Here is a 24,435-nt window from a genome sequence, read left to right as displayed (position 1 = left end):
AATGCAAAGATTTTAAATAATAAAATTAGTTTATGTAAAAAACATTTTATTAAACTTAAATTAAATTTTTTACATTTTATAATTTTAATAGGCCCATTTAGTAAATTTTTTTTATTGCATATTTCAAAAGTTTACCCTTTAATTAGTTAGTATGCCAAAAATCAATTTTTTGTTTCAACGAGAAATGTGTGAAATAAATTAATGAAAACAGAGCGCGGAAAAACGTTGAGCAACCATTGCCTGACGTCATAATAGAGCACTCCGCTCACGCTCGCTCTCTTCCCATTCTGTGTTAATACATACGGTGTGTGGTTAGCTTGGCAGTTTCGTTAATCATTGTTTTTATGTTTAAATGGGTCGAAACCGAGGATTGTACAAATATTGTATAGTTCCAGGCTGCAAAAGTACAACAGAATCGACTCCGAATAAAATATTTATTTCATTACCGAAAAATGAAAAGTTTGTGTGTTGTTATCCACCTTCGTTTTTCTTTGGTTGCACGTCTAGGGGATTGTAAAATATTATTATTTCAATATTTAGAGCACAATTTTCAACTTTATGCCGAAAAAAAATTCTACCCCATCTAAATGTTCGTGTTCACAAAAGATTCGAAATACGTAGGCAAGAGGGATCTATAAGCAGTTAAGAACCATTCTCGTTTTTCTTTGGTTGCCCGTCTAGGGGGTTGTAAATATTATTATGTGAACATTTAGAGCAGAATTTTAAAATTTATGCCGAAAAAAAATTCTACCCCATCTACAAAATTTTCGTACAACATTCACAAAAATTTCGAAATACATCGGCGAGACGGACCTATAAGTAACTCAGAACCACCCTCGTTTTTCTTTGGTTGCCCGTCTAGGGGGTTGTAAATATTATTATTTGAACATTTATAGCAGAATTTTAAAATTTATGCCGAAAAAAAAATGTCTACCCCATCTAAACGTTCCTGTCCACAAAAATTTCGAAATACATGGCGAGAGGGACCTATAAGGAATTTATTTAAATAATAATATTTTACAACCCCCTAGACGGGCAACCAAAGAAAAACGAGTGTGGTTCCGAGTTGCTTCAAATACTAGTCTACTGGCACATACACGTCGTCACATACATCCACAAGTACGGAGTCTATAGTACAAATTTATACAAAAACGGGACGCAAAAGAAAATGTAGAAAAGCGAACCATTTACGTCATTGAGAAAAATCCGAAAATGTATTTAGGTATTCCAAGTCATTCTATGTTTATAATAAAATGTTGTGTGAAAAATGTATTTGAACAAGACTTGATGCATATCGTATATCTCTTATACAGTCTCTATTTATACACTTAAAAATATAGATATGTATATAATATAGGTAAAATATAGCAAATATCTACACATCTCTCCGACTGCTCGCGACATGATCGCCGAGTGACCGGTATTGTGACGTCATTACCTGTTCTCCCGCAGTGTTGACCTTTTTAAGGGTCTTACAAATTCAGAATTAANGTTCGTGTTCACAAAAGATTCGAAATACGTAGGCGAGAGGGATCTATAAGCAGTTAAGAACCATTCTCGTTTTTCTTTGGTTGCCCGTCTAGGGGGTTGTAAATATTATTATGTGAACATTTAGAGCAGAATTTTAAAATTTATGCCGAAAAAAAAAATTCTACCCCATCTACAAAATTTTCGTACAACATTCACAAAAATTTCGAAATACATCAGCGAGACGGACCTATAAGTAACTCAGAACCACCCTCGTTTTTCTTTGGTTGCCCGTCTAGGGGGTTGTAAATATTATTATTTGAACATTTTAGCAGAATTTTAAAATTTATGCCGAAAAAAAAATGTCTACCCCATCTAAACGTTCCTGTCCACAAAAATTTCGAAATACGTGGCGAGAGGGACCTATAAGGAATTTATTTAAATAATAATATTTTACAACCCCCTAGACGGGCAACCAAAGAAAAACGAGGGTGGTTCCGAGTTGCTTATAGATCCCTCTAGTCGACGTATTTCGAAATTTTTGNAACCCCGTAGTGCACATCGCGATATTCTGGCAATATTAGAAATATTTAAGTTTCAAACCCCAAGTGGCAAACTAATAGAACTATAGAATTTATATATTTAAATTTATAGAACAATATTGACTTTTATAGTAAGTTAAAATTATATCAATATGCATGCGCATTAAAGATAATTTCATGCAAACGAAGTAGCCTCGCAACAGGAGATCATTCAAGAATAGTTTGATATTAGTTAAGAATACGTCTATAATAAACCACTAGAAGAAAAAAACACTCGATAAACACACTGACACAGCACAACGCCAAGAAAAACAATACACATTCTTAGTAGTACTAGAAGATGCCAAGATTAAACAAAAGAAGAGAAAATACGCTAATGATAACAGCGATGACATAATAAAAAAGATCTCACCTGCGTATGAGGCTATTCTTTCCTAATTTTTACTTTATTTAAATTTAGGAACATTCTTTTATATCGTTTTTTGTAAGTTTTAAGCACATTAGTGTGTCTATTTTACAAAACACGTGTTGGTTNATATTTAGGTGGTTAAATACTATCAGAAAATGAAAGAAAAAGTTTAAAATTATATATCACTGAATGGGCCTATTGTATACTACTTATTATGAAAGGTATTAAACTATTTAAATAAATTCAAAAAATTTCTCCTATCAAATGTAGTCGAACAATGTTCTTCGATATCAAAAATCTAGTTATGCAAAAGATATCGATCTAACCTCATTCACAAGATTCTTAACATATGGTTTTGCGACTATTATAAGGACTATATGACCCAAATAGCATTGAATCATAGCAATAATATCTCGTAATAAACTAGTAATAGACCTTTTTAGTAGTGACGTCACTTGCGCCAATTAATAGGCAACCCCATAGTGCACATTGTCATGAAGAATATCTCAATATATTTACTAGATCGATTTTCGACCTTATGTACTTTGGACATAAGTGCTAAAAAAATGGCTTCTTTGTCATTGCGATATTCTGGCAATATTAGAAATATTTAAGTTTCAAACCCCAAGTGACAAACTAATAGAACTATAGAATTTATATATTTAAATTTATAGAACAATATTGACTTTTATAGTAAGTTAAAATTATATCAATATTACTGAGCATGCGCATTAAAGATAATTTCATGCAAACGAAGTAGCCTCGCAACAGGCGATCATTCAAGAATAGTTTGATATTGGTTAAGAATACGTCTATAATAAACCACTAGAAGAAAAAAATACTCGATAAACACACTGACACAGCACAACGCCAAGAAAAACAATAAACATTCTTAGTAGTACTAGAAGATGCCAAGATTAAACAAAAGAAGAGAAAATACGCTAATGATAACAGCGATGACATAATAAACAAGGCTATTCTTTCCGAATTTTTACTTTATTTAAATTTAGGAACATTCTTTTATATCGTTTTTTGTAAGTTTTAAGCACATTAGTGTGTCTATTTTACAAAACACGTGTTGGTTGTTCTTAAGTACTTCCAAATCCATGTAAAAATAAATTAATTTGAAATTGTTCATTTTTATAGTATCTATGTAAATAGTACACAAGGGTCGAATTCCGTCTGTACAATTTCAACTATGACAATAAATGCCTAAATATGTGACGTCACACTAAAAGAGTCTATTAATAATCTAAAATAAAAATTAGAAATGGTATATCTAAAAATTCCAAAACGCATACCTGACAAATTGAAATTGTTAAATAATGTAATATTTCAAAAGAAATATCTTGTATTCCTGTTGTTTAAATATTCTTGGGTACTCTTGCAATACCATCAATCTCTCTACGAGGTTAGATGCCGTTTGACTACTAGATTTTTGGTATCTAAGAGCATTGTTTGACTTGATTTGGTAGGATTTTTGGAAATATTTTTGAATTTATTTGAAATGAGTCAATAAAATATTTATTTATTTTTAGAAAAGAAATATTTTATAGTAGTGATGGGTAGTTATTCCAATAACGTTATTTTGGAACGTTATTTTATTGGAACGTTCCGTAACGTGACCAACTTCTCTTGTAACGCGTTACTGAGGAACGAACGTGCGACTGCGAAATAGATAGAACATAGAACAAGCAAACAACTAACAAGCATGCAATGCGTTGTTTTAGCGTTGTACGGCTGTAACCGTCAGGTGTCGTATTGTAACGTAACTTTATTTTATAACCACAAAAAGAAACATAAACTGAAATTAAAACGTTTTACATTATGAAAGTATTAGAATGTAGAAAATAATAATGTAATGGCTATGTAGACATTAATTTTATTTATGAAGGTGAAAACTGCAGATTGCTATTTATACTACATATTGTATTAATACAATGAATATTATAAAAATAAACTTTATACTAAAGAAGCAAAAGAAAACAAAAATATGAGTACAAAAAATAGAAGTTCCAAATATTTTGGGAAAAAGAATATCGCCTGTCAACGCATCCAAATAATAAAACTTACATAGTTACTATTGTTACATTACACATCATAGTCCTTTCAAATCAGCCACGATGTCGCAGAATGCACTCGGTGTTAAAACTGTCAAACTTCCAGAAGTAACCTCGTTCCAAAATAACGTTATTTTAGGACTTTATTCTTTTGCAACGTTCCAAGTTATAACGTTATCTATTTTGAGCCGTTATTCCCATCACTATTTTATAGAACTATTAATGGGCTCGTTAGCCATAGGTGGGTTGCCGAATTCTATAATAATTTTACATCTAAGAAACTGGGACAGAACACTTAAAAAAGTTACACTTATTGTAAATGCGAAAGAAATATGTTCAGTTAAATGTAAATAAACAAAGGCCTTGCAAACTAAACCTAGTGCCAAGACTATTTCCATGTACTTCTCCGAATGTAGTGATGCTTAATGATCCCCAAGAATTACATTGTAATAGGATTTAAACTTTTCCCCGTGTGACAGACATTTAGTTTCTGAGATAATATACGGTGAAATCCAGGATAAAACCTAGATATAATGCGATTGATGTAATAAACTACATTATCATAATGTATTATGACACCTTTGTACAAACTTGGAAAGTTTTTGCTTTTTGTTTCTGTTTTTTGAAGAAATATTTATTTCTGTTAATATAAGAGACACTCGAAGTGGTTAATCATAATTTTTTATTGTTTACTAAAAAAAATAGATACTCATTGATTTTAAAACTTAATAGTACCACAATATACTTTCCTACCAACGAAGTGATACAAATTGACAGTTTTCGAATCAAAATTTGCTCGATGTAGAAGAAAAATTTTTTACGAAATCTCGATAGTACGTATGTTGTACTTAACTCGCACATTAATTTTGAACCTATAGTTGTTAAATTTCGGACAACCCATAGACCTTAACCCATAACCCATAAATCCTTAATGCGTACACTAAACTCATAAACTGGAAACCCAGAAACCCTAAACCCATAATCCCTAAATTCCTAATCCCTCATTCCATAAATCCTCAACCTGGTTTGTAATTTAAAAATTAATAATAAATTGTAATCTGGCTTCGTTTGTTGTGACATTTCCTAAAGTGTACGTTTTTTAATTTTATATTGCATTTTGACAAAGATTGAAGATAAACAATATAATTAAATAAGTAAAAAACTAGAAATTTTCATTATCTTATATGGATATTTGAACTAGATTTAAAAAAATAAATATAACTTATGAGAGAAATGTGTGTAATGGGCATATAGATTTAGAGCCTGTATCTGTAATGTTTACTGATTTAGGACATTATATATTTGGTGTATAGGTTTATGGATTTATTGGTTTTGGATTGGAGAGTTTTGAGTTGATAAACATAAAAGATATAAGTTGTGGTTTATGATTAATAGCTATGGTGTATGGAGTAGTGGTAGTGGGTTAGTGATTTGAGGACATATGGGCAAAGATTTGGGGTTCATGGGTTGGAGTTCTATGGGTTTATGGAATTAGGGTTTATGGGTTGTGGATGCAGGATTTATGAGTTATCGGGTTTTGATTTACTGTTTATGGATTTAGGATGTATGGGTCCAAAATTAATGTGCGAAAGTACCATCAAGAAAATTCGGGACTTAAAATATGAATTTACTTCTTCCGTCTTCCTAGCGTTATAAATATTTTACCTATTTCATACGCTCATTTTCTGCAAAAATCTGCAAAAGTACAGTCTCTAAAAAGAATTTAAAAAATTTGTAATTTCATCTACATGCGGGCTGTCGAGCGAATTTTGATGAAAAATGTTGATTTGTATCGCTATGGAATGGAGCAGAATGGGGCAAAATATTAATTAATGGGGTGTAAAACTATATATTTTTTTATTTTTAAATTCTACAGGGTGACACATTAAGAATGGAAACACTGGCGTACAAAAGTTGTTTATGGACTGATTTGAACCGAGTTTTTTTAAAGATAGATCTCCAAAAGCTCTATCTTGATGCAAAATTTGAAGACGAAATTCTGATTTTCAAGACCTACTACGAATTTTATTTTAAGTGAAAAATAGCAAAATTTTGTTAGCGATTTTTTTATAAAAAATCTGACTTCACCACTGGATTGAGGAACCCCTCAAATGCATTTGTACCAATTTTTGCGAAAAAAAGTTTGCCCCTAAAAAGTTATGACAATATCGGCATCACCAGTGTTTGCCGTTGTCGGTGAACCTATTCTTTTATAAAAACTGAATAGAACCCAAAGGAAAACAAAATTAAATAACAAACACTGGTTTAATAATTATTAGTAAGAATCATAAAAACCAGTATCCTCAAAATAAACAACAATTACTCTAATATAAACAACAGTTGATAAAAAATGTAATGATTAAAAAATTACATTTTTAAAAATGAAAAAGGAGTCTGTCAAATTGATTTACACTAATCACGTCATTAAATTTAAATTTAAGTAGCTTCCACTAATCCTCCGTTTAATTCTATACATTTTTCATAACGTTTTTATATATTTTTTACAACATTTCGTAATTGATGCGCGTTAATCTCCTCACACGCTTCTCTTATTCTAGTGGACAATACCTCCCGGTTATTTGGCCGTGTCTTATAAACTTTGGACTTAATAAAGCCCCACAGAAAAAAATCAAGTGGGGTAAGGTCCTGAGATCGGGGTGGCCAATGAATTAATGGACTGTTTCGCAAAAATTGGTACAAATGCATTTGAGGGGTTCTTAAATCCAGTGGTGTAGTCAGATTTTTTATAAAAAAAAATCGCTAACAAAATTTTGCTATTTTTCACTTAAAAAAAATCGTAGTAGGCCTTGAAAATCAAAATTTCGTCTTCAAATTTTGCATCAAGATAGAGCTTTTGGAGATCTTAAAAAAAAAACCGCTTCAAATCGGTCCATAAACAACTTTTGTACGCGAGTGTTTCCATTCTTAATGGGTCACCTTGTATGTCTAAGAGTAAATATATCAAATTCAGGTTAACAGATATTCCAAATAGACTCATTTAATTTTTGTTAACTTCTCGATAGTACCTTAGATTCTTCTATATTAATCCGTTGAAAGAATTATGATAACATTTTTTAAGCGGAATAATTGCAACATTCTAAATCGGTATATTCAGTTCAGTTCAGAATATATTTTCAGAAGCTACTTTACTAATTTCTACTCCAAATTAACTTTAGATAGAGAGGCAGTAATTTTAAGACAAAAGTAAATTATAAGCTGCTATCTTTGAATTTTATATTGCGAAATACAATTGTATTAGTGGTGGCCTTGATGAATTTTCATGTTCGGTTCATTAGGGTTTCGAAACTCAGACGAAATTTAATTAAATATGTAAATTGCAGGAGGCTTTAGAAGTATTAAGAACCGCACCTAATCAAGTCGACCTGAAAGTCTGCCGGCCGCCTCCGGATGTTCTAAACTGTGTAAGTCCTATATCTGAAGTTCCTCCTCCACCACCGCGCAGAGAACCGCCATGCACTCTTAACCTGTCTTCAGTGATTTACACCACTCCCGAAGATGATTACTATCACGGGGTAAGTAAGGGGTGACATAAGAGAATATTTATTCTAACTGGTTTGCTTCATCAAAGATAATTTTAATACGTTTTATGCTAGGGCCCATAGGCGTCGAATCCCCGAGGTCCGGGGTCCACTGGGTGTGCGATTGCCCATAACTAATTTGCTGGGTGCTAAGCACCCACAATTTAACTTTTAGGCGTTTCAAACTAAGTCTTTATTTATAAGTGTAAGGTATACCTATAATATGAAGATTGTTTGCTTATGTTTTAAATAGAATACTTTTAATTATACAGAGTGTTCGGAAACTATAAGCAAAAAGGTTAGAGAGTGATTCTATACATAAAAATAATGACTGCTTACATAACCTCAAAGTTATTTCTTTTTAACACAATAATGGGCCATAACTTTTTTCAGTTAAGTATTTTCTTCATTTTTTGTTTAATTTTGTACACTTGTTACTGTAACAGACTATACTTACAAAAATAAAAGGAAGATTCCTAAAATTTAAAAGGTTTTAAGGAGCCTTGTCAACTAAAAACATGATAATATTAATTTTTTATTATTTTTTTTTAAATCCAACAACTTCTATGTGTTAGGAATGTTGCAAAATTGTACTTTTGTTCCAAAATATTAACCGTCTGAGACAAAAATTGCCTTGAATGTATTGTGATGGATCTTAAAAGCATTTAAAAGATATCTATTGTACAGCATAAACCAAACAGAATTTTAATCAAAAAGTAAATGATCTTTTATACTACTAAAACTTGAAAATATTTTTTATTACATTGATCGACTTTTAAAAATTTTAAAAATTAAATATGGGTATCGTAAAATACGGGAATTTGAAATAAGTTTAATGGAAAATATTACCGCAAAATATTACATAAATGCCTTTATTTTTAAAATCGCAGATAGTGATAATGTAATGTAAGATACGGTAATTACCCTTAATATAAACATTTTTATTTTTTGAAAAGCCGTATATAAAAAAATTATCAAATTTCTAATCACTTTTTCGTAGGTAAACTAGTAAAAGTTTGAAAACAATCCCAATGGTAATTAAATAATTTTACCTGCAAAACTACAAGATTACTATTTCCATATCAAGATCGTTAGTATACAATAAAATGTTATTGTATATACACGGTAATTCAGTCAAAATGTCATTAATTTTAACCACATATTCGAATGTCCTAATAAAGATAGAAAGTGCATCGTCAAAGTGCTATGGATGAGTGTTGTTTTAGCCGTTCTGGCATTTTAAATAGGTACAATACAATTCTCTGAAAGCAATAGGTCGCACAATAATATGTACTACAATCTGAATAATTAATTGAATATCATCGTACTAAAAACTCATACGTATTCGAAAACAATTATTATCCTTATACATTTGTTTTTATTAACAAGTACTTGTTAATATTTAAAATGTAAAAAATTGTCTTATTATTAAAAGTACTTGTTAATATTTAAAACTGTAAAAAATTGTCTTATTCATTCGTGTGTCTAGCTAAAAAGCTCTGTTTATTTGTTAAAAATGCATTAAAAACTAATTTAATGACCGAATGTTACGGTAGGTCAAGATTCACTCTCGATAAACCTTTGTAGGTCAGCGGTGCGAAAAGAGGTTTAATAATGATTTATTAATATTTTTTTAGTGGAAATATGCATTTTAAAATTTTTTAATTTCGTATTCTACTTATTTTTAGCTATCTTCCGTTAAAATTTATGGTATTATGACTGGATCATCTTGTATACTTTTGAAAACAAAGTTTTTCGCTATCCCCACATAGCACTTTACACATTCTTTAGTGTTACACTGTATTTGTGTGCTAGGGGAAAATGAATATTATTAAATTAAAAAATTATACCGTTCTTGTAATTCGTAATTCCAGAGAAATTTTCTTCTGCGTTGTACGCGGGGGCGCAAATGGCTCCATCTGTCGTGCGGACTCCCAACTGTGCCATTCAAATGGCTACAGTAGGAAGCGACCTGCTAACTGCAGGTACTTTGTTGGATGACTACCACCCACAGAGGGCGTAACACAATGTTTGAATTGTCAGTGCTGCGAGAAACAACTACTCTGAGAGCTATTTGCCCCTACCGGCATTGAATTATACTCGCAACACCTAGTTGCGCTCCCGCGTAGAATGTATTTCCTTTTCGTGATGATACGACGAAGAACAGCTGGGTCGTTTGTCGGTTGTCGCACCTATGACACACTGATAAAGACTAATAAGTCCGAAACCGGTCTGTGCCTGGTGGGTTAAAAAACTGAACAAACGATCCTAGCTGTTGCACTAGGTGTTGCGAGTATAATTTAATGCCGGTAAGGGCAAATAGCTCTCGGAATAGTTGTTTCTCGCAGCACTGACAATTCAAACATTTTCTTCTGCGTGTTATCTAGTTTCAGTGTTTGTTAAAAGTTCAATTTTACTGTCATTTTATTTTATAAAAACAGTTATAAGTCGATTATGAGCAACGCTCATATTGAGCAACATTTTAAAATATAACCGAAGATCAAATCTGTATCCATCATTGCGAACCTAATGTAACTGTCTTACGTGTTCTGTATTAATTTATTACCATTTGAAATAATTGTAACTATTTTTTAAACGCATAACTTAACTCTATTTCTATTTGTAAGTTAGCGCCCAATACGACCTTATAGGCTGGTCAAAATCGACAATAAAAATCGCTAAATTCGCAAAACATGATGTATCTCTGATTTTTTAGTATGTTGTTTGGACCCATTAGGGCTATGTATACACAAATTTGCAACTCTCAAAAAGTCGTTGACAAATTTTTACACACCAAAAACCACGAAATTTTTGGACTTGTTGTTTGGATTCTGCTCTATATCTCCTAATCCATGCATTTTTCGTCGAAAGCTACTATATACGTTTTTTAAGAGCATCAAATTTGTGACAAATTAAGCCTAACCGGAGCTCTGTAGGCGAATTGGTTACCGAATTACGGCATTTTAAAAATAGGCCAGTCATTACCAAACCAAAAAACAAAACAGAGGAAAGGTTATGGAACATTTCTGAAAAAATGTGATTTTACCCTATATGGGTTTTTTTGCAATTTTGAGAGAACTGCGAGGCTTACAGACCTCGCTCTACGCTTAATTTAAAGGTAATGAAATTACCTACAAATTATATTCTACAAGTTCTACTCGTAGGATCAATGGTTTCGACGCAATTTCGGTCCAAAGAAGGTCTAAAACCAAAATTTTCAATGTTTGGGAAAACTGACCTATTTTCAAAGTGCCGCAATTCGGTAACCAATTGACTTACAGATTTCCGGTTAGGCTTAGTTTGTCACAAATTTGATGTTCTTAAAAAGACGCATAGAATAGTTTTCGACGAAAAATGCATGGATTAGGAGATATAGAGCAGAATCCAAACAACAAGTCCAAAAATTTCGCGGTTTTTGGTGTGTAAAAATTTTTCCACAACTTTTTGAGAGTTGCAAACTTGGGTATACATAGCCCTAATGGGCCCAAACAACATATTAAAAAATCACAGAAACATCATGTTTTGCGAATTTATTGTCGATTTTGACCGGGCTATTAGCTTTAATATAAAATTGTAGATTGCTTCCAATATACCCAATAAATTTATAGTGAGGAATTTCACTAAAGAACAATATTTTTTACTTGGTAGAAATTCGAATTACGCATGCAAAATCAGTGAACTGTATTATTTTCTTTTAGGAATTTGAGGTTACGCTTAAGAAAATCCACGGATCTCTAGGATTTACACTCCGCAAAGAAGATGACAGCGCATTGGGTCATTATGTTCGCGCTTTAGTTAGAGAACCTGCTCTAACAGATGGCAGAATTAAAGCTGGTGACAAAATCATAGCGGTAAGTAAACGAATTACGCTGTACACAATAAATTGCAGTAGTTTTGATTGTCTTTTTTTTTTCAGGTAAATGATGTAGAAATATCTCCTATGTCCCATGAACAAGCAGTTCAGTTCTTGAGACAGTGTTCAGAAGTTGTTAGGTTACGCTTATATAGAGATTCAGCTCAAACTCCCGTGGCTGCACTATCACCATCCGAAACCACTCCAAGAACCTCATTTTCTCGAAAAGCACACTTAAGGTATCTAGTGGTCCCCTTTTATTATAATTATTACACAGGTCAACATTTGATCTAAGAATAATCACCGGACCTGACCAGGGTACTTATAGGTTTTTTGGATCGCTGGTTCCGAATCCGAGGTTGGCTAAGCTCCATCACGTCAGGTTCAAGGTCATTTGAAGGTCAAATGGCAAAAAATCGTCCAAAAAATCTGAAAAAATTCATACGTATATTTTTGAGCTAGCTGAGTTCAAAGCCGCTGTTATTTTCACCATTTAAGTACATCTAAATGTCGTATCAAGGTCATGTCGAGGTCATTTTTAGGTCAAATCGAGAAAATCGGTCTAAAAAATCTGAAAAAATGTATACGTATGTATACGACTCCTGACCGAATGAGGCGAAAACATAAAGGAGGCTAGTCAGTTAAGGCAATTTTCCGGTCAGTTAGGTAGAAATATAAGCGTGTCCAGCCAATTAAGGCAAGACGAGTGAATGTCCTAGCCAGTTAAGGCATGAACAAGAGTCTGTCCTGCCAGTTAAGGCAAGACGAGTGAATGTTCCGACCAGTTAAGGCAGGAAAAAGAGTGTGTCCAGCCACTTAAGGCAAGACGAGTGAATGTCCCGGCCAGTTAAGGCAAGAACATAAGCGCGTCCAGACAATTAAGTCGAGATGACTGAATGTCCCGGCCAGTTAAGGCAAGAACAGTAACGTGTCCAGCCATTAAGGTGAGACCCCATTTACACCTTACTGCTTTTAAAATTGTTTTCAATAAATGAATCTCCTTGTTTAGCATACAAATTAATCGTCAGCTTTGAATCCTTTACGTTTAGTTTCAAACGATCTTCTAATTGATTTTCTTTTATGTTCTACGTTTGTCTCTTTTTAAACACCAGCAATAGTCGGCCAACATATTCTTTCCCCAAACACCCTGATATCCCGTATAAATTTTCTCAGATTTTTTAGACCATATTTCTCGATTTGACCTCCAAATCACCTTGATATGACTTTTAGATGTCTTTGAATGGTAAAAATAGCAGCGGCTTTGAACTTGACTACCCCAAAAACATACATATGAATTTTTTCAGATTTTTTAGACCATTTTTTGGCCATTTGACCTTCAAATGACCTTGAACCTGACGTGATGGAGCTTAGCCAACCTCGGATTCGGAATCAGCGATCCAAAAAACCTATAAGTACCCTGGTCGGACCTGGTGATTATTCTTAGATTAAATGTTGACCTGTGTTATTTAAGAAATGTATTAATGTATAAATATATTGTCGTTATCCTTTCAGGCAAGAAGCAGTCGATATGTTAAACGATATCGCCGTTCGTAAGCTCATTCCAGGTAATCAGGATATCTATCGTCGTTCCTTGTCTCCAAATGCATCACCCAGAAGACTGCGTCGTCAAAACTGTCCTTCTGACGCTTCGCGAGTGACAGATTCGTCCGTAAAATACTTGATAAACGACGAACAATTCCATGAAGGCTTGCTGCAAACGTGCTCTCATCCCTTCGACGACGATGCCTTCAATTCACTCTTCTCCATAGAGTCAGACGACGGAGATAAGCCAAACCGCCCTAGCTCATTAGACTTGTATAATCCAAATCAAACTCCTGTTGCTACTAGAAAGCCTAGATTTAACTTTTCGCTAGCCCATAACGCATATGAGTTAAATAACTTAGATCCAGAAGTACTGGATGCGCCTAATTTGACTTATAATCTAGGTAATGATGACGTGAAAAGTACTGATGTAGAAGTTGGAGACAGTTTTCTCCAAGAACCTGCAAGTATGCCACATATCCCCATTGATAATCCAACATTTAGTTATAAGAACCCTGCCTATCAGTCAGCTCATCCTCAAATAGGCTCTGATACAGTAGATTTTGCTGCTGCCACAACTACAAAGGCGAATGGAAAATTTGATGACACTAATATGAAAAAGTGGAAAAATGTAGCATTGCAGGACGAGACAGAACCTAAATCTGAAATTAACGCCCATCAAATGCCCATGAAGGAAGAATACGAGGTAAACTCATCAGTTTTATATTTTACGAATGTTGTATCAAAAACCTTTTTTATGTTTTTTAGGTCCTTGCCATAGAATTAAATAGGGGTTGGAATAGTAGACTAGGATTTAGTTTACAAGGTGCCGCAGGAGTAACTTATGTTAGTGCTGTTCACGCTGATAGTGTAGCTGCAAAAGATGGCAGGCTAAAGCCTGGAGACCGCGTTATTAAGGTAAATATATTTTACATATAAATTTATTAACCACATACAGTTTTACATTTTAACATAATTTGCTGTCAAACTACTAAATGACTTGTTATGACTTGAAATGCTGTTTAGACTAGGCGGATCTGTTTTGGTTTGAGTGAATTGTATATCCACGGAGATTTTTTGCATTTTGGCTTTCAAATATCACTAGAAATGAAAATTTTTCTATGCGCATAAAAAAAACGTGGGCTTAACTTTTGGCGACACAATATGTTAAAATTCGAAAAATGTCAAATTTTTCTTCCTATTTATGTATCTTTTCAAGAGTTGATTTTAGGCGAAAATGGAAGAGGAAAAAAATGTTTGTAATTCAATTTTTTACAAAACATGACTAGTTACAAATCGAATGAATCATGATTATTATGGTAAAAATCGAAAAAATCGTAAAAATAGGGTTAAAAAACAATACTTTTTAGGGAATTTTTTTGGGGTATTTAAATTGGGTATAGGACCTTTATACTTGGCTCAAGAAAACTTCATGTTATGTAGAATCATCACACCAAATTTCATCAAAATCGGTTCGATAGATTTTGCATAATAATTTTGCAATCCTGATTTTGAAAAAAAATTTGAAAATTTTCAAAATTTTGCACAGCAAAAACCAAGGCCCTTAGATACTTGAAAATTTAATCACGTATAGAAGGGCTCTCAAGCTTTCAAACTTTTTTTGAAAATTTCGAATCTGTCAATTAAGAGAGCTCTGGCGCTTGTTTAAACATTGGTCGAATTTTTATACTTATAAACAATTGGAATAACTTAGTGAATATTCAATCAAATAATAAAATCAATTTTTTTAAAACAGGTTTTAAAAGTTCTTGGAAAGACGTTTCTTAAAAAAAAAACAGATCGATTGATCAATTAGTTACGTAGTTATAGCCGATCAAACCGTCATTTACATTAAATGTACTGGGACATCCGGACTAATTTTTCGAAAAATACCTTTGGTATTCCGAGTACTTACCAGCTCTAAGATTACAATACTTTCTTCATTGGCAACCTACTTTAAAACGTGTTTAAAGTTATTTATGCAAGCAAGAAAATCATACGGGTGGTGTTGGTGGGGGAAGCAGAGAGCGCGGCCGCTTCGGCCTGCTCGAAATCGAATCGGCGAGTTCAAAACCGCGATGCGCTTAAAAATTAAATTTTTAATATCATCTTCTAGGGGTCCGATTTTAATGATTTTTTTTTAATTATGACGTATTTTCAAATGCCTATCGTTAATAATTATTGGTCTTTCAACAGTCCGATAATTATTTATCTTTAAACTTCCTTTACTTATCAACTTTATTTTTCCATTGTATCAAAGGTAAGTGCATAAACTTATATACTGTTTATCAAAGANTTTGTTTAGGTGAAAAGCTGAGGCATATTCTAGCTGACGTACACACAGTCGCGATTTAGAGATGGTAATATTATTCTGATTAAAGTTGATTTAAGTAAAAATATTTGATTTTCATTTGAATTGGCCAATCAGCACAATATTCGATATTCGTCGTAAATTGTAAATTAGCGATTACATATACCATGCAAATTCATTTAGAATTAAGAATTCCATTTTTATTATCAGGTCAAATTGTAAGAGTCTCGGTCAAAATTGAAAATGGCTGTGAATACGAGTTACTTTCGGTCAAAATTGAAAATGGCTGTGCACACGAGTTATTTTTGGTCACTGGAATAAAGTTTCCATCATAAAAATCCCGGCAGATGGTTTGTCTGTCTGTTTTTTGGTCACTTTCACTCCTTTTTTTAGCATTTCAGACACGTGTGTAGGTATATGGATTGTTGCAATGATTCTCAAATGACAAAATTCGATTTTTTCTTATTTTGGCACTCTGTAGACTGAAAAAAAGTTATATAATGAGTTAATTTCTCATTTGCTTATATTTTAAACAATAAATAATATTTGAATTATACTTTAATCACAAAAAAAAAATATTAAAAAAAAGAATCTTTCTTTCATTTCAATATATGATTTCGTATAGAGATTTTCAATGGGGTAGAAAATAATAAAAAATAATAAATAATACATCTCATAACGCAAAAGCTGAAATTTGGTAATAAAAAAGCTAACTTAATAAGTTAAATGAAAAAAGTGCTTAGCTTTTTATTTAGTGAGGGAAAAGTGCTCAGCTAATAAGTTAAAGATGCAATGCGCCCGCACGCATAGTGATGTGCTGCACCTTCAACTCGTCAGCTGAGCAAAAACTTCAGCGGACAGTTTTTTTCCTATAACTGGTTAAGTTGTCTATTACTTTACTAAATTTCAGCTTTTTCGGTATCAGTTTACCTAGCGCACATATTTGATTTGTTTAGGTGAAAAGCTGAGGCATATTCTAGCTGACGTACACACAGTCGCGATTTAGAGATGGTAATATTATTCTGATTAAAGTTGATTTAAGTAAAAATATTTGATTTTCATTTGAATTGGCCAATCAGCACAATATTCGATATTCGTCGTAAATTGTAAATTAGCGATTACATATACCATGCAAATTCATTTAGAATTAAGAATTCCATTTTTATTATCAGGTCAAATTGTAAGAGTCTCGGTCAAAATTGAAAATGGCTGTGAATACGAGTTACTTTCGGTCAAAATTGAAAATGGCTGTGCACACGAGTTATTTTTGGTCACTGGAATAAAGTTTCCATCATAAAAATCCCGGCAGATGGTTTGTCTGTCTGTTTTTTGGTCACTTTCACTCCTTTTTTTAGCATTTCAGGTATATGGATTGTTGCAATGATTCTCAAATGGCAAAATTCGATTTTTTCTTATTTTGGCACTCTGTAGACTGAAAAAAAGTTATATTTTATTAAGATATATTTGATTAAATCGTCCCTAGGAATTTCCCTTTAAGTTGTGTCCCATTATTAAAGAAACGTCATGTATATTATGAATATTTAACTTCATCGGAATATTTGCATGATGACACAAGCTGATTTAGTGTGGTTCAGCTTTAAAATACAAATATGCTAGAGCCGCAACTTCACACGTCAAACGACGCTTCATGCGACGACGAAAATAGAAAAATATACCTACTAGAGTCTCAAAATTGTAGGCAGTGACTCATTCTCAACATATAGATCCGTGCGACGAGAAAGGAGCGAGAAGATTGCGATTCCATAGGTGCATCATTTTAGAGAAACTATTAAATAGGTATAGAACAACAAATATAGTAGGATCGTATTCGATGCAAGGTATAGCAAAAAGTTGTCGGTTTTTTATCAAAAGAAAATGGTGTCATCATTTTTAGGAGGCGTAAGATGAACCATTTCAAATTTAAAATGAAATTGAATGTTAAATCTGAAATACCGCTGCATACGCACTGTGTTCTGGTAGTAGCTGTAGTCGTCCATGTGCATCGAGTGTACGAAGTGGTCGGTTATACGTCAAATACTAACCTGGCGAGCTTGACCGTAAATCAGAGAGCGCCTCCAAAAAACAAGTAAACAACAGTGGCGCGTACAGAGGTAAAATGTATATTCCATATGTGGAATTTAAAAAACAAATTGGATTTATAATAAATTACATTTAAAATAAATAGTTTATGGGAATAAAGGAATTTTTGTAGGAATAAGGGTGCCAGACGTGATCCCTTTAATTAATAATTTCTTACCTTCTAAAAATGCATCTTGTTTGCTGCTGATATTTTAATCTCGGCAAACCTTGGCGACCATAATGCTCTTTATTTATACATGTTTCGTTGAAATATTGAATTTTCGTTTTCTGTTATAAATATTTTTTGCACATACCTACTACAATTCTACAATATGCTACAATATTTTCTATTAGCATACTTTCCGATTTCGTTTTAGTAACGAAAGTTCATTTCATGCATTTTACGCAGTAAAACTCTTTCTGACAATCTAGGGCAATATTCGTCTTCTGCGATTACAGCTTGAATTTTTGTTAATGTTGAAACTTCATTCTAATAAAAATAAAATCCGTGAATTTTCATTCGGACTGCATATTAAATGTCATTGTCAATTTAATTTTTTTTCTGCGATAAATAATTCTGATAGGCACTTTTGTTAAAAAACTGCACATTTCCATGGCATCATTCATCAGCATATCCGCGTTTTGCGCTTGAATTCCCTGATAAACGTGTATCATACAATGTTAAATTCGCTTATTTACGACTACCATGAACATTAACAGATTTGCATCTAACACTCGCACATGATTCTGTTTTTATAAACACAGTGGTATTACTAAAATAAGAAAATAATAACACGCTTTTCCTACTTGCACACGTATGACACGAAAAGAAACTCCTAAGTTGGAAGCTGACAAATCGGGAAATAAAACTATTCGCTCTAGTTGTCTCTTTCTCTGTACATGATAGCATAGGTCGAAACGGGACCGAATAAAGCGTTCCAAGTATGTACGCGCAGGCTGAGCATATTATCGGTACATTATGTGAAATAAACGACACATTACAATTTCAATTCAAGAAATACATGAATATCTTGTATTAATTGGACTACTCAACCATATCCACATCACTTCTAAGAAAATGTTGCGATCATGCGATGGGTTGCAGCCCCGTCATGTAAATACCACATTTCCCAATATAGGTACGTGGTAAATCATTTTCTAAAAAGTTCAAATATTGTTGGACGTTCAGACGTTGTGGCAGCACAAAGGTCCTGTTAAAAAATTATCGGCAATACTCCAGAACAATAATACGTTTATTCTTTCATTCTGATTGAACTGAATTTAGTAACATAGTGTTTTTTGGTGTTATTTTTTTTTTTTTTTTTTTTTACTTTGTTTTCCCCCTCTCCCTCTCAAAGTTTTCTTGATGTGTGTTTTCCTTTTTTTTCTTATATATATTTTTTTTTCTCTTTTTTGTCTCATCTGTTTGCTATAACCTAACTTTTTAAAATTGACATTTTAGTTTTATTGTTTTTGCGGGTCACAATGATAAATATATGGAAAATAAGTACATGATTTTATTATTGCAATAAAAATGGAAGATGTAGATGTCAAAAAATGGCGGGAGGGAGGGAAAATCTGTTCTTCCGTGTTTCTGAAGTGAATAAGAAAGTCATTTTCAGTTTAATCACATTCTGTTTATTCAGTTCAGTACATTAACTTTGCTTAGAACGAAAGAATACATATAGAAGCGATATTGAATTAGTACGGTGCGGCATCACAACGGTGTTGTTTTTCACCAAGAACTGTTGGATAAGCAAAGTGGTATGGTTTCGTGCGTAGTCGTAGTGCAAAATCCACGAATTGTCTCTCGTGTTCTTGTCGTTTTCTTCTGATTGCCTCATGGAAATTGCGCAAAACTTATAGGTTTGTATTGGTAATCTTAGATAATAATATACGATCATTAATTAAAAAATATACAATTGCTGTTTACGAATCCATATTCGCAGGCTCGCTCGCTCATGGATCGGCGCGTGGTGAAACGGTGAATTTCACGAGTTTTCGGTCGCGCATCATATGGGGGGGAAAAGTCGCCGGGATGAAAATATATAACATGAAAATATAACTTTCGGTGAAGCCTCGAACAAGAAAAATTAAAAAAGCTTCAGTACAGTCCGAGAAAACATACATTGAAAATGGCGACTTTTGGTTATTTTTCGACCTTAAATCGCTCGTAGCTCGAAAACAAACCTTTTTTCGAAAAAATCACAAGCGTTAAAAAGTACTTATTTGTGCCAAAAATACATAACCAATGTGTTTTTATATCGATTTTTTAAGTTTTCGCAATTTTTTTGTTAATAACAAATTACTAACCATCGCTATATAGAAAAATCTCATTAAGGTTTTTTGTTCGCAACAACGTAATATAGCGATTAGAAAAAATTTCATCCTGACCCCCCTCCATAGTCGGTTCACTCGTTTTTTTTTAGGGGTGTACCGCTCGCCTATGTAGGTAGTATTCCTTGTTAACTGTACGACCCGGCAGTAAAAATTCGCGATGAATTGAATGAAGAAAACGGTTAGAAAAACCTTCACATTTGACCAGATCTCGATCCATTTTCGACGTCTTCTTGGCCTTCCTGAAAACATTTACACCATTGATCATGGTTGTGACATAGTATCGTCGCCAAAGGCTTTCTTTCACATTTTGAACACTTTGTTGCACTTAATTTCGTTTTTAACAAAATATTAGACAAACTCCCTGATTCGACATTTCGGCACCCAAAAAGTCGCCAAAAACCAAAAACACTGAGGTAAATCTTGCTCATTCGCACGCTAAATACCAACTAAGCGTGGCAACACTGGCAACTGCCTAAAAATTGACAGGTACATCACTGGTGACAGTGCTACCAATACGCAAATTCGGAAATTTCCGTTACTTTTTTATTAAACCTCGTATATATGAACGTATAATCTCGAACATAGTAAAATTTCTTCACTTAAATTAATAAATTTTGACCAAAGAACAATTTACTTAATTCAAGGTTATGATAATTATGTTAATATAAATATATCAAATATCTACAACTGTTTTTAAAGGAACTGACTCCTCTTCAATTTTCGTTTGCACAATTTAAAACTGATGTATTTCTTGTAGTCCAGATGGTATCTGTTTCAAAAAGCCATATTTGGGTGAATCGTATATCCACGGAGATTTTTCGCTTTTTGGCTTTCAAATATCACTAGAAATGAAAATTTTTCTATGCGCATAAAAAAAAACGTGGGCTTAACTTTTGGCGGCACAATATGTTAAAAAAATTGGAAAAATGTCATATTTTTCTTCCTATTTAATTATGTATCTTTTTAAGAGTTGATTTTAGGCGAAAATGGAAGAGGAAAAAAATGTTTGTAATTAAATTTTTTACAATACATGACTGGTTACAAATCGAATGAATCATGATTATTATGGTAAAAATCGAAAAAATCACAAAAATGGGGTTAAAAAACAATACTTTTTAGGGAATTTTTTTGGTGTATTTAAATTGGGTGTAGGACCTTTATACTTGGCTCAAGAAAACTTCATGTTATGTAGAATCATCACACCAAATTTCATCAAAATCGGTTCGATAGATTTTGCATAATAATTTTGCAATCCAGATTTTGAAAAAAAAAATGCAAATTTTCAAATTTTTGCACAGCAAAAACCAAGGCCCTTAGATACTTGAAAATTTAACCACATATAGAAGGGCTCTCAGGCTTTCAAACTTTTTTTGAAAAATTCGAATCCGTCAATTAGGAGAGCTCTGGCGCTTAATTAAACATTGGTCGAATTTTTGTACTTATTAAGCAGAGAGCGCGGCATCGGCCTGCTCGAAATTGAATCGGCGAATTCAACCGCGATGCGCTTAAAAATTTTTAATATCTCACCTTCTAGAGGTTGATTAAACATTGGTCGAATTTTTGAACGTCGAACACTGGAAAAAATTATTTGTAAATTATTTTTAATCATGTTATTTCCTACAACTTTGCATTTGGAAGTACTAGTCTATTACTTCAAATAAAAAAGTTGGCCTGTCAGGTTTTAAAAAAATAACACTATATATACAGGTTGTAGAGATTCTTTTCCTAACGGTATATACGTGTATCTATTTTTTCAAGGTCGCATTTTTCGAAAACGGAATAATATATTGAAATGAAAGAAAGATTCTTGTTTTAATATTAATTTTTTTTGTGATTAAAGAATAATTCAAATATTATTTATTATTTAAAATATAAGCAAATGAGAAATTAACTCATTATATTACTAATTTTCGTCATATTTTGAAAATAATTGTTGTTTAAACCATTTCAGAATATTTAAATAAATTTGTTTTTGATCTTTGATAAACTGTCTATAAGTTTATGCACTTACTTTTGATACAATAGAAAAATAAAGTTTATAAATAAAGGAAGTTTAAAGATAAATAATTATCGGACTGTTGAATGACCAATAATTATTAACGATAGACATTTGAAAATACGCTAAAATTTAAAAAATCATCAAAATCGGACCTCTAGAAGCTGAGATATTAAAAATTTTTTAAGCGCATCGCGGTTTTGAACTCGTCGATTCAATTTCGAGCAGGCCGATGCGGCCGCGCTCTCTGCTTAATAAGTACAAAAATTCGACCAATGTTTAATCAAGCGCCAGAGCTCTCCTAATTGACGGATTCGAATTTTTCAAAAAAAGTTTGAAAGCGTGAGAGCCCTTCTATATGTGGTTAAATTTTCAAGTATCTAAGGGCCTTGGTCTATAGAACCGATTTTGATGAAATTTGGTGTGATTATTCTACATAATATGAAGTTTTCTTGAGCCAAGTATAAAGGTCCTATACCCAATTTAAATACCCCAAAAAAATTCCCTAAAAAGTATTGTCTTTTAACTCCATTTTTGCGATTTTTTCGATTTTTGCCGTAATAATCATGATTCATTCGATTTGTAACTAGTCATGTTTTGTAAAAAATTTAATTACAAACATTTTTTTCCTCTTCCATTTTCGCCAAAAGATATATAATCAAATAGGAAGAAAAATATGCCATTTTCGAATTTTTTTAACATATTGTGCCGCCAAAAGTTAAGCCGACGTTTTTTTTATGCGCATAGAAAAATTTTCATTTCTAGTGATATTTGAAAGCCAAAAAGCCAAAAATCTCCGTGGATATACGATTCACCCAAACCAAAACAGATACCGCCTGGTCTATTGTGTGAGGTTGAGCAGAGAGGTTTCACTAGAGGACTGACCCTTTAAAATTCTGTTTTAGTTATTATTAAATATTTTCTTTATATTTTTTTTTGCTCATTGATTTATTGTTTCAAGTTGTCAACTTTTAGCCAAAATTTATTGCTCTGTCAAAGGCATAGTATGTAACTTAACTAGTTTTTCCCATTTTAATTGTTTGTACTGAACAAAAGATATATTTTGGCATTTTTCAGTACAGAGAAGAACTCTGTTTTCTTACAAATAACACGTGAAAATAAGAGAACTATTTTGAATGTTATTTCACCCTTAATCATGTTATTTAGTTGGGTGTTTTCAATTGAACTCTAATAAAAATATAATGTAAATGTTTACGGAAACAGTTTTTAAAATAATATTTTTCAGAAACAGTTTAAAAGTTTCTTATAAAACAAATGATGTCACTCAAAACAAAAAGAATTAAACCAACGACATGGTCATCAGCTACTGTTTCGTTATTGTATTTTATATTTCAGTTTGACGATTGTTACCTATCATGTTTATGAGGTTAGTATCAATGTAGAAAATTTTTAAAATGTATTTCTTTGCAGGTGAACGATGAAAGTGTAGAACATATGACCACTGGAGAAATAATAGATCTTCTTCGAATAGTAAGGGGTCCAGTGTGTATAGTTGTGTCAAGAGTCAAATCTAATGAAGACTGTCCAAAAAGCAATGCGGAGAATTGAGAAACTGTAGTACAAGATTATATTCTAAGAGCATCTATCAAATATTCTAATGCTAAATAAATTTATTTTTTGTTAAATCCATAATTTAAATGTTTTTTTATGTTTTTTTATCCATATTTTAAGCTATAAAATGTTGTGATAGTTTTGTAATTATAATTTAAAACTTTCCTTCTACCAATGTGATTAAAATTGTAATTATGTATTTTTTTGTGATTTTACTCTGGTTTTTAAATTGTACTCTATTTTTTTTGTTTAGAATATTAAGCTAGTCTGTATTATAATATATTATGGTACATAAAATACTACGGACTTGTTGTATAAGTCCTGCTATAGATAAGTACCTATATTGTAGCATAAAAATATTAGAATGAATGTTTAAAGTAGATTCAATATGCAGTATTCTAATACAATTAAAGTTAAACATGATATTCAAAAATTACATTCTAAATTTTTGCCTGAATAGGAAATGTGTTATTTTTTGTAAGATGATGTATATCAAAGTATAATAAATCTATTAAATTTAGCAATATTTAATTAAATAAAATAGGATATACTGAATGTTCAGTTAAAATAATTTTGAAAATGTAATTCAAAATTTTAACTTTGTTATACTTTGTAGATTTTCTGATGTTTCAAATATTTTGTTTTGATTTAAGACCAAAGACAAGATAAAAATAAATATCGTTGAATTCAGTGCTTATATTTTTTTAGATGCCCCACTGAAACTT

The 24,435-nt window shown here is 32.2% G+C and overlaps 1 protein-coding gene across 2 annotated transcripts in view; it reads left to right on the top strand.

Annotated features, from left to right (window-relative positions):
* The window catches only part of LOC108913525 (tyrosine-protein phosphatase non-receptor type 13-like), a 217,255-nt gene extending 193,344 nt beyond the window's left edge, over nucleotides 1-23,911 (top strand). The window contains exons 5-10 of one of the 2 annotated variants that reach the window (XM_018719087.1): nucleotides 7,820-8,011; nucleotides 11,716-11,868; nucleotides 11,934-12,109; nucleotides 13,383-14,118; nucleotides 14,181-14,330; nucleotides 23,570-23,911. In XM_018719087.1, the coding sequence (XP_018574603.1) occupies nucleotides 7,820-8,011; nucleotides 11,716-11,868; nucleotides 11,934-12,109; nucleotides 13,383-14,118; nucleotides 14,181-14,330; nucleotides 23,570-23,707 (1,545 nt within the window). In that variant the 3' untranslated portion in view covers nucleotides 23,708-23,911. The remainder of the gene's footprint in view (nucleotides 1-7,819; nucleotides 8,012-11,715; nucleotides 11,869-11,933; nucleotides 12,110-13,382; nucleotides 14,119-14,180; nucleotides 14,331-23,569) is intronic. The other variant, XM_023456046.1, reaches the window with a different exon arrangement.
* The last annotated feature ends 524 nt before the right edge of the window (nucleotides 23,912-24,435 follow it).

The sequence above is a fragment of the Anoplophora glabripennis genome, unplaced genomic scaffold (genome assembly GCF_000390285.2).
Source record: "Anoplophora glabripennis isolate ALB-LARVAE unplaced genomic scaffold, Agla_2.0 scaffold37, whole genome shotgun sequence".
Taxonomy (NCBI): domain Eukaryota; kingdom Metazoa; phylum Arthropoda; class Insecta; order Coleoptera; family Cerambycidae; genus Anoplophora; species Anoplophora glabripennis.
The sequence above is the reverse complement of the archived record's forward strand: the minus strand, read 5'-3'. Positions and strand labels throughout refer to the sequence as shown.